This window comes from Oncorhynchus masou, chromosome 11, assembly GCF_036934945.1.
Source record: "Oncorhynchus masou masou isolate Uvic2021 chromosome 11, UVic_Omas_1.1, whole genome shotgun sequence".
NCBI lineage: Eukaryota > Metazoa > Chordata > Actinopteri > Salmoniformes > Salmonidae > Oncorhynchus > Oncorhynchus masou.
The window spans coordinates 6,116,300-6,128,448 of NC_088222.1; the positions used below are offsets into that span (position 1 = coordinate 6,116,300).

At 46.8% G+C, this 12,149-nt stretch overlaps 1 protein-coding gene across 14 annotated transcripts in view; it reads left to right on the top strand.

Annotated features, from left to right (window-relative positions):
- tcf4 (transcription factor 4) overlaps positions 1–12,149 on the top strand; it is a 525,031-nt gene that overhangs the window by 439,849 nt on the left and 73,033 nt on the right. For all 14 annotated transcript variants that reach the window (XM_064977265.1, XM_064977266.1, XM_064977263.1 and 11 more), the window contains one exon: positions 7,808–7,913. In XM_064977265.1, coding sequence (XP_064833337.1) covers positions 7,808–7,913 — 106 coding nt within the window. The remainder of the gene's footprint in view (positions 1–7,807; positions 7,914–12,149) is intronic.

Here is a 12,149-nt window from a genome sequence, read left to right on the forward strand (position 1 = left end):
CTCTACCCTGCACCTTAGAGACTGCTGCCCTGTGTACAAAGAGTCATTAAACAGAGTCATCTGACATTTCTTCTGTATTTAGAAACACATACGATGAGCATTCCCACAACGTAATTTAATTTGGATCTCTGAGAAATTAAGCCAGTAATTATTCGATTTACAAGCGACCAGTTTATTAGGTACGCCACCCCGTTCACAATAAAAATGTTTTGCTACTACAGGCAGCGAGTCACGTGGCCGTGGCTTGCTCTATAAAGCAGGCATTGTTACTATTCGATTAAACATCCGACTGGACAAAAACTAGTGACCTAAGTGACTGAGTCTGGTATGATCAGTGCCTGGTGCACCAGTTCCAGTACCTCTGAAAACGGCCTCCTGGGCTTTTCACGCACGACAGTGTCCTCGGATTTACTGAGAATGGTGCGACAAACCACGACAAATGTTTAAAAAAAAAAAAAAGAACACAAAAAAAACCATGAGTCAAAAAAAAGAACAATCAAATCATTCTTATAACAGCCTAAGAAAAAAACATTGATCATCCCTCGCATTTAATGTGCACTGTCCCTGTAAAAATAAACTCAACTCAACCAAAAACATCCCGTCAGCAGCAGTCCTGTGAGCGGAAAAACAGCTCGTTGATGGCCAGACTCATGATTTGGTGATAACGGTCCATGGCCCCCATCCTGCCCGGTGTCAACAGAACAGACTGGTGGCGGTGGGGTACTGGTGTGGAGAACTGGTGTGACACACGTTACGTCCCTTGATACTAATTGAGCAACGTTTCCACGCCTCAAATAATTCAGGCTGTTCTGGAGTCAAAGGGGAGGGGGGGGGTCTGACCTGGTTTTAGATGGGTGTACCTAATAAACGGGCAATGCAGTATTCTGGACATAGCTTAGCATAGCTTACGTTAGCTTAGCATAGCTTAGCATAGCATAGCATAGCCCATATAACTACTGCTGCAGATAACTTTTCCTACTTATATATTCCCAATACTGTCTACACACACCACCATGCTTCCACACCTGCATTGCTTGCTGTTTTGGGGTTTTAGGCTGGAGGTTTCTGTGTACAGCACTTTGAGATATCAGCTGATGTAAGAGGGGCTTCATAAATACATTTGATTGATTGTATTCATATTCCTTTTGTTTTTTTTAAAGTTATTTTCTGTTTCTCCTAATTTATTGTGTGTGTTAGTATTGCACTGATTTTGACTGATCTGCTGGAGCTACAAACACAAATATTTCACTGCACCTGGTTTAACATCTGCTAATCTGTGTATGCGACAAATAAACTTTGATTTGATTTGACTTGACTACACACACACAACCTTGTACACACACACACAGACAAAATGGTGCCATCACCATGACAATGCAGAGTGCCGACATTGGCAGGTCTTTGCCATAACACAGTGTGAGAGTATTTCCAATCTGTGTGTGTGTGTGTGTGTGTGTGTGTGTGTGTGTGTGTGTGTGTGTGTGTGTGTGTGTGTGTGTGTGTGTGTGTGTGTGTGTGTGTGTGTGTGTGTGTGTGTGTCAGAGTGTTACCACAGCCAGTCTTGAGCTAGTTAACCACCCACCAAGACAGGGCTTTGTTTTGACACAGGAAGGTGAAGAACGGTGTGAGCGGAGTGGAGGGAGGGAGGGAGGGGGGTGTTAAGGAAACGAGGGAAGGAGGAGGAGGGGGTGTTAAGGAAACGAGGGAAGGAGGAGGAGGGGTTGAAGGGCTTTACCAGATGTTCCACACATTGGGCTGATTTGGAGGAACTCATCTCACAACTAAAGACAGCAGTGAACCATTCCACTCCTCTTTCCATTTTCCTCTCCTCTCTCTGTCTCTCTCTTCTTTTCATCTCTCTGTCTCTCGCTCTGTCTCTGTCCCGCTCTCTCTCTATCTATCTCTATCTCGCTCTCTCTGTCTCTGTCCCGCTCTCTCTCTCTCTCTCTCTCTCTCTCTCTCGCTCTCTCTGTCTCTCTGTGTCTCACTCTCTCTGTCTCTCTGTGTCTCTCTCTGTGTCTCTCTCTCTGTGTCTCCCCCTCTTTATCGCTCTCTCTCTCTCTCTCTCTCTCTCTCTCTCTCTCTCTCGCTCTGTCTCTCTCTCTGTCTCTGTCTCTGTCTCCCCCTCTCTGTCTGTCTCTCCTCTCTCTCTCTCTGTGTCTCCTCTCTCTCTCTATGTGTGTATCTCTGTGTCTCTCTCTGTCTCCCCCTCTCTCTCTCTAGCTCTCTCCTTCTCTTCCCCTCTCTCTCTCTGTCTCTGTCTCTCCTCTCTCTCTCGCTCTCTCGCTCTCTCTGTCTCTCTCTCTGTCTCTCCTCTCTCTCTCTCTCTCTCTCTCTCTGTCTCTCTCTCTTTCTCTCTCTCTCTCTTTGTGTGTCTCTCTGTGTGTCTCTCTCTCTGTCTCTCTCTCCCTGTCCCAGTGCAGTAACTTGGTCTTTATCGTCCTCTCTCTTGTGTCCTGTAGTTTATTTAAGCAATAAGGCACGAGTGGGTGTGGTATATGGCTAATACACCACTGCTAATACACCACTGCTAATACACCACGGCTAATACACCACGGCTAATACACCACTGCTAATACACCACGGCTAATACACCACTGCTAATACACCACGGCTAATACACCACTGCTAATACACCACTGCTAATACACCACGGCTAATACACCACGGCTAATACACCACGGCTAACACACCACGGCTAATACACCACAGCTAATACACCACGGCTAATACACCACGGCTAATACACCACGGCTAATACACCACGGCTAATACACCACGGCTAATACACCACGGCTATTACACCACGGCTAATACACCACGGCTAATACACCACGGCTAACACACCACTGCTAACACACCACGGCTAACACACCACGGCTAACACACCACGGCTAACACACCACGGCTAACACACCACGGCTAACACACCACGGCTAATACACCACGGCTAATACACCACGGCTAATACACCACGGCTAACACACCACGGCTAACACACCACGGCTAACACACCACGGCTAACACACCACTGCTAACACACCACGGCTAATACACCACGGCTAATACACCACGGCTAATACACCACGGCTAATACACCACGGCTAACACACCACGGCTAACACACCACGGCTAACACACCACGGCTAACACACCACGGCTAATACACCACGGCTAATACACCACGGCTAATACACCACGGCTAATACACCACGGGCTGAACCCCCGAGGTTCCTTATTGCTAACTGGTTACAAACCTAATTAGTGCAGTAAAAATGCATGTTGTGTTATAACCGTGATATACAGTAGTCTGATATACCACGGCTGCGCGCCAGTCAGCAATCACCCAGTTTATAATGTTCTTTATATTTCAGAGGACTCAGCACAGTGTGAGACACCTCAAATAGAATCAACATCAATGGAAACAATCAGAATTAAATCAGCACCAAATCCTCCCAGGCCGTCCTTGTAAATAACAATGTGTTCTTAATGGACTCGGTGTACTTCTCTCTGTCTGTACACAGTAGTCCAAACAGAACTCCCAAAGGAATGTACAGTCATGCATAACCTTCCAATAGGTCATAGTGCTCGGAATTAGAATTACAGAATTCTGGAACTGACTGATTTGAAAATGGAATTGAGCCCAACAATAATACAGAATCTCAGTCCCACTGCTGTGTAGTGATGGGAACAGGTGCATGTGTAGACTGTCTCTGTCTGTGCCTGTCTGGAGACAGAAACACAGTAATACACTATGACCCCTCACCACATACCAGCCATGTCTGGATCAGGGCTTTTTAAATCAATTCAGTATTCCTTTAATATCATACTTTTTTTGGGCGGGGGCGGGGGGGGGGGTGTATCTGGATTGTGAGAATACATGTGTTAAATACTGAAAGTGGTTTAAACTTGGGAACTTGGCTTGCTTCGCAGCCTGTGAAACTTGGGAGAGAGGTGCCCCTCTGCTTGCTTGTAGCTGTGCGTGGGGTGGACAGGGGTCGGTGTGTTTGACACGGAAGGCAGAGAGAGAGAGAGAGAGTAGCCATACAGACTCTCACTAGACTAACTTGTAGATGTCATAAGTAATCTGTCATGCCATCTGGTAGTGCCTGTCCTGACTGCATCAAATCGATGTAGGGAAGATAGCTAAGATAGCCAGCTATGTTAGCCAGCTATGTTAGCCAGCTAAGATATCCAGCTAAGATAGCCAGCTAAGATATCCAGCTAAGATAGCCAGCTAAGATAGCCAGCTAAGATAGCCAGCTATGTTAGCCAGCTATGTCAGCCAGCTATGTCAGCCAGCTAAGATAGCCAGCTATGTCAGCCAGCTAAGATAGCCAGCTATGTCAGCCAGCTATGTTATCCAGCTAAGATAGCCAGCTATGTTATCCAGCTAAGATAACCAGCTATGTTATCCAGCTAAGATAGCCAGCTATGTTAGCCAGCTATGTTAGCCAGCTGTGTTAGCCAGCTATGTTAGCCAGCTAGCTACCAAGGCTAATTGAGGCTATTTTGCTGTGCTACCTGTCCTTGTCTACAACAACTCTGTTCATATTAAACAACAGCCTTCCTGATGGTTGCTTGTTGTAGCCTACTCCTTCTCATTTAGCTAACTTCATTCCATTTTTTTAATTTCTCCCACGTCATGGCAACGCCGACTGTAGTGACACGTTGAGAACGTCATGGAGACGCTGACTGCAGTGTCACGTTGAGAAAGTCATGGCAACGCCGGCTGTAGTGTCATGTTGAGAATGTCATGGCAACGCCGACTATAGTGACACGTTGAGAATGTCATGGCAACGGCGGCTGTAGTGTCATGTTGAGAACGTCATGGCAACGTCGACTATAGTGACACGTTGAGAATGTCATGGCAACGGCGACTGTAGTGTCACATTGAGAACACCATGGAGACGCTGACTGTAGTGTCACATTGAAAATGTCATGGTATATCCTTGTGTATATAGATCATGTCATTTAGAAAAAACCTAGTCTCTAGTGTATAGTCTAGTGTATAGTCTCGCAAGTATTTGAATACTTGTGCATGAGTATGCGTGAGTGAGTGAGTGAGTGAGTGAGTGAGTGAGTGAGTGAGTGAGTGAGTGAGTGAGTGAGTGAGTGAGTGAGTGAGTAGGTTAATCAGCATAATGTGTCCAGTTTGGGTCTCAAGTTGGAAGACAGGAAATATGACAAAATATCCCCCATAACCCAACTAGAGACTGACAGCATTACCAGGCCTGTCCATAACCCAACTAGAGACTGATAGCATTACCAGGCCTGTCCATAACCCAACTAGAGACTGACAGCATTACCAGGCCTGTCCATAACCCAACTAGAGACTGATAGCATTACCAGGCCTGTCCATAACCCAACTAGAGACTGATAGCATTACCAGGCCTGTCCATAACCCAACTAGAGACTGATAGCATTACCAGGCCTGCCCATAACCCAACTAGAGACTGATAGCATTACCAGGCCTGTCCATAACCCAACTAGAGACTGATAGCATTACCAGGCCTGTCCATAACCCAACTAGAGAGTGGCATCATTACCAGGCCTGTCCATAACCCAACTAGAGACTGATAGCATTACCAGGCCTGTCCATAACCCAACTAGAGACTGACAGCATTACCAGGCCTGCCCATAACCCAACTAGAGCCTGACAGCATTACCAGGCCTGTCCATAACCCAACTAGAGAGTGGCATCATTACCAGGCCTGTCCATAACCCAACTAGAGAGTGGCATCATTACCAGGCCTGTCCATAACCCAACTAGAGACTGATAGCATTACCAGGCCTGTCCATAACCCAACTAGAGACTGATAGCATTACCAGGCCTGTCCATAACCCAACTAGAGACTGATAGCATTACCAGGCCTGTCCATAACCCAACTAGAGACTGATAGCATTACCAGGCCTGTCCATAACCCAACTAGAGACTGATAGCATTACCAGGCCTGTCCATAACCCAACTAGAGACTGATAGCATTACCAGGCCTGTCCATAACCCAACTAGAGACTGATAGCATTACCAGGCCTGTCCATAACCCAACTAGAGACTGACAGCATTACCAGGCCTGCCCATAACCCAACTAGAGACTGATAGCATTACCAGGCCTGTCCATAACCCAACTAGAGACTGATAGCATTACCAGGCCTGTCCATAACCCAACTAGAGACTGACAGCATTACCAGGCCTGTCCATAACCCAACTAGAGACTGACAGCATTACCAGGCCTGTCCATAACCCAACTAGAGACTGACAGCATTACCAGGCCTGTCCATAACCCAACTAGAGACTGATAGCATTACCAGGCCTACCCTATAACTCAACTAGAGACTGATAGCATTACCAGGCCTGTCCATAACCCAACTAGAGACTGACAGCATTACCAGGCCTGTCCATAACCCAACTAGAGACTGATAGCATTACCAGGCCTGCCCATAACCCAACTAGAGACTGACAACATTACCAGGCCTGTCCATAACCCAACTAGAGACTGATAGCATTACCAGGCCTGTCCATAACCCAACTAGAGACTGACAGCATTACCAGGCCTGTCCATAACCCAACTAGAGCCTGACAGCATTACCAGGCCTGTCCATAACCCAACTAGAGACTGATAGCATTACCAGGCCTGTCCATAACCCAACTAGAGAGTGACATCATTACCAGGCCTGTTTGAGTTTGGAGCTCTCGCTGGTATGATTATTGAGCCTGGCGGGCCGGGCTTTCGGTGCGGTGCAAGGTGCTTCATGGGAACCAAGCCTCCCAGCAGTGCTCTCTATAAAGTGTACTCAATACCACAATCCTTTTCCAATGTGAATGTTTCCTTTTAAAGACAAAGTTGTATTGTGGTTGGTGATTTGTCAATTTCTCCGAGATTCAGTTTCGTTACGGAAAGCATAGCATAATTTTTTGGGGACAACTTGAATGTCTTGGAATCAGTAGGATCCTAACCTAATAGAAGGGTGTTTCTATAGTAACACTGTCATCCCTGTGTTGTGTTGGGTAGTCTGCTCTGCCTCGGACTGGTCCCGTTAGCCTAGTTAGCATAACGCTGGCTAGCAGTCTGTCTGACACACATCTCTAGTCTTAGCAGCGACTGACATGGCTAAGATATCCTGAGAGTCTCTCTCTCACACACACGCACACACACACACGCACATGCATGCACATGCACACACACACACACACACACACACACACACACACACACACACACACACACACACAGAGGAAGAGGCCAAGTTGGCTGGGAAGGCTGTTTCCTACTGTAACTGTCAGGTTTCTGTGTTTTCCCTCCTCTCTGCATTCTCACCACTCAAACATCACACACACAGACACACACTTATATTCTCCTTACTCAAACGTTGCAGAGCAGGGGTCGGTTGGTTGTTGTTCTGAGGCCTGTCAGACCTAATGTGTCTGGCTACATGATAAGACCTTAAGTTAAGTCTCTGGTGATGATGTCAGACCTAATGTGTCATGATAAGACCCTAAGTTAAGTCTCTGGTGATGATGTCAGACTGCTCGTTGTTCCAGATATTCACGCTGTGGGTCTTGACGTACCCCTGCACGTTTACCGTCACTGACAAACATGATTCGCATCATCGGGTAACATCAGCTCTTGCTGCCGAAGAACAAAAGTATTGCGGAGAAGCTCAACCTCAAGGGCTCATTGATTGGTCTACCTATTATCTTAGCCAATGACAGTGCAGCTTGTTGTAAGGTGTTGTCCGTCTGACCCTGTCTCTCTGAGGTGTTTAACCCACTCTCTGACTCTCTCTCTCTGTGTGTCTCTCCCAGGTATATGCCCCATCTGCCAGCACAGCTGACTACAACAGGGACTCACCAGGGTACCCCTCCTCCAAACCACCCAGTGGAGGGTTCCCCAGCCCCTTCTTCATGCCAGGTAATAGATTAGATTCTGTCACTACTCTGTTCATCCTTAATACTTTAACCAACCTCATATAGACTCATAGATGGATAGAGTTGGTGATGGACACAATGAGTGGCAAACTATCATGGAATAACACGAGAACAAAAAGTGTGTCGCTAAGATAGATAGTTACAGTGGATTCAGACCCTTTGACTTTTCCCACATTTTGTTACGTTACAGCTTTATTCTAAATTTGATTAAATTATTTTAAAAATCCTCAGCAATTTACACACAATACCCCATAATGTCATCACAATACCCCATAATGACATGACAATACCCCATAATGACATGACAATACCCCATAATGACATGACAATACCCCATAATGTCATCACAATACCCCATAATGACATCACAATACCCCATAATGACATGACAATACCCCATAATGACATGACAATACCCCATAATGACATGACAATACTCCATAATGACATGACAATACCCCATAATGACATGACAATACCCCATAATGACATCACAATACCCCATAATGACATCACAATACCCCATAATGACATGACAATACCCCATAATGAAATGACAATACCCCATAATGACATGACAATACCCCATTATGACATCACAATACCCCATAATGACATGACAATACCCCATAATGACATGACAATACCCCATAATGACATGACAATACCCCATTATGACATCACAATACCCCATAATGACATCAAAATAGCCCATATTGACAAAGAGAAAACAGGTTTTTATCAATGTTTTCAAACGCATAACTTTTTTTTTTTTTACTAAAAATATCTTATTTACATACGTATTCAGACCCTTTGCTAATGAAACTCAAAATTGAGCTCAGGTGCATCCTGTTTCCATTGATCATCCTTGAGATGTTTCTACAACTTGATTGGAGTCCACCTGTGGTAAATTCAATTCATTGGACATGAGGGGTGGCCAGTCCTCTTCTGGCTGTGCTGGGTAGAGAGGAACCAGGCTATGAGGGGTGGCCAGTCCTCTTCTGGCTGTACTGGGTAGAGAGGAACCAGGCTATGAGGGGTGGCAAGTCTTCTTCTGGCTGTGCTGGGTAGAGAGGAACCAGGCTATGAGGGGTGGCCAGTCCTCTTCTGGCTGTGCTGGGTAGAGAGGAACCAGGCTATGAGGGGTGGCCAGTCCTCTTCTGGCTGTGCAGGGTAGAGAGGAACCAGGCTATGAGGGGTGGCCAGTCCTCTTCTGGCTGTGCAGGGTAGAGAGGAACCAGGCTATGAGGGGTGACCAGTCCTCTTCTGGCTGTGCTGGGTAGAGAGGAACCAGGCTATGAGGGATTGATAGGAAAGTGTCACATGACATAGATGGAGACAGTTCAAAACATAATCACACACCAATCGGACTGTTAAAACTATATTGAATACTCTCTTCACACATCTACCTTGGCTTGCCCTTGTCTGATGGGATCTTTTTGTATTTAGTTAGCAGGGTGTATGTTGTGTATTCAGTTAGCAGGGTGTATGTTGTGTATTTAGTTAGCAGGGTGTATGTTGTGTATTCAGTTAGCAGGGTGTATGTTGTGTGTTCAGTTAGCAGGGTGTATGTTGTGTATTCAGTTAGCAGGGTGTATGATGTGTATTCAGTTAGCAGGGTGTATGTTGTGATCTTGTTAGCATGTTGTGATCTAGTTAGCAGGGTGTATGTTGTGTGTTCAGTTAGCATGCTGTGATCTAGTTTGCAGGGTGTATGTTGTGTATTTAGTTGGCAGGGTGTATTTATTTATTTTTTATTTTACCTTTATTTAACCAGGCAAGTCAGTTAAGAACAAATTCTTATTTTCAATGACGGCCTGGGAACAGTGGGTTAACTGCATGGTCAGGGGCAGAACGGCAGATTTGTACCTTGTCGGCTCGGGGATTTGAACTTGCAACCTTCCGGTTACTAGACCAACACTCTAACCACTAGGCTACCATGCCGCCTCTACACTTTAACCACTAGGCTACCCTGCCGCCCCAGGGTGTATGATGGGATCTAGTTAGCAGGGTGTATGTTGTGTATTCAGTTAGCAGGGTGTATGTTGTGTATTCAGTTAGCAGGGTGTATGTTGTGTATTCAGTTAGCAGGGTGTATGATGTGATCTAGTTAGTAGGGTGTATGTTGTGTATTCAGTTAGCAGGGTGTATGATGTGATCTAGTTAGCAGGGTGTATGATGTGATCTAGTTAGCAGGGTGTATGATGTGATCTAGTTAGCAGGGTGTATGATGTGATCTAGTTAGCAGGGTGTATGTTGTGATCTAGTTAGCAGGGTGTATGTTGTGTGTTCAGTTAGCAGGGTGTATGTTGTGTATTCAGTTAGCAGGGTGTATGATGTGTATTCAGTTAGCAGGGTGTATGTTGTGTATTCAGTTAGCAGGGTGTATGTTGTGTATTCAGTTAGCAGGGTGTATGATGTGATCTAGTTAGTAGGGTGTATGTTGTGTATTCAGTTAGCAGGGTGTATGATGTGATCTAGTTAGCAGGGTGTATGATGTGATCTAGTTAGCAGGGTGTATGATGTGATCTAGTTAGCAGGGTGTATGATGTGATCTAGTTAGCAGGGTGTATGTTGTGATCTAGTTAGCAGGGTGTATGTTGTGTGTTCAGTTAGCAGGGTGTATGTTGTGTGTTCAGTTAGCAGGGTGTATGTTGTGTATTCAGTTAGCAGGGTGTATGCTGTGTGTTCAGTTAGCAGGGTGTATGTTGTGTATTCAGTTAGCAGGGTGTATGTTGTGTATTCAGTTAGCAGTGTGTATGTTGTGTATTCAGTTAGCAGGGTGTATGCTGTGTATTCAGTTAGCAGGGTGTATGCTGTGTGTTCAGTTAGCAGGGTGTATGATGTGATCTAGTTAGCAGGGTGTATGCTGTGTATTCAGTTAGCAGGGTGTATGCTGTGTGTTCAGTTAGCAGGGTGTATGATGTGATCTAGTTAGCAGGGTGTATGATGTGTATTCAGTTAGCAGGGTGTATGCTGTGATCGTAAGCGTATGCTCCAGGAGGGTTCCCACATCCCTCTCTTTGCCCCTGTAGACGGTCACCACATCCCTCTCTTTGTCCCTGTAGACGGTCACCACATCCCTCTCTTCGCCCCTGTAGACGGTCACCACATCCCTCTCTTTGTCCCTGTAGACGGTCACCACATCCCTCTCTTTGCCCCTGTAGACGGTCACCACATCCCTCTCTTTGCCCCTGTAGACGGTCACCACATCCCTCTATTTGCCCCTGTAGACGGTCACCACATCCCTCTCTTTGCCCCTGTAGACGGTCACCACATCCCTCTCTTCGCCCCTGTAGACGGTCACCACATCCCTCTCTTTGCCCCTGTAGACGGCCACCACATCCCTCTCTTCGCCCCTGTAGACGGTCACCACATCCCTCTCTTTGCCCCTGTAGACGGTCACCACATCCCTCTCTTCGCCCCTGTAGACGGTCACCACATCCCTCTCTTTGCCCCTGTAGACGGTCACCACATCCCTCTCTTTGTCCCTGTAGACGGTCACCACATCCCTCTCTTTGCCCCTTTAGACAGACGGTCACCACATCCCTCTCTTTGCCCCTGTAGACGGTCACCACATCCCTCTCTTTGCCCCTGTAGACAGACGGTCACCACATCCCTCTCTTTGCCCCTTTAGACAGACGGTCACCACATCCCTCTCTTTGCCCCTGTAGACGGTCACCACATCCCTCTCTTTGCCCCTGTAGACGGTCACCACATCCCTCTCTTTGCCCCTGTAGACGGTCACCACATCCCTCTCTTTGCCCCTGTAGACGGTCACCACATCCCTCTCTTTGCCCCTGTAGACGGTCACCACATCCCTCTCTTTGCCCCTGTAGACGGTCACCACATCCCTCTCTTTGCCCCTGTAGACGGCCACCACATCCCTCTCTTTGCCCCTTTAGACGGACGGTCACCACATCCCTCTCTTCGCCCCTGTAGACGGTCACCACATCCCTCTCTTTGCCCCTGTAGACGGTCACCACATCCCTCTCTTTGCCCTGTAGACGGTCACCACATCCCTCTCTTTGCCCCTGTAGACGGTCACCACATCCCTCTCTTTGCCCCTGTAGACGGTCACCACATCCCTCTCTTTGCCCCTGTAGACGGTCACCACATCCCTCTCTTTGCCCCTGTAGACAGACGGTCACCACATCCCTCTCTTTGCCCCTGTAGACGGTCACCACATCCCTCTCTTTGCCCCTGTAGACGGTCACCA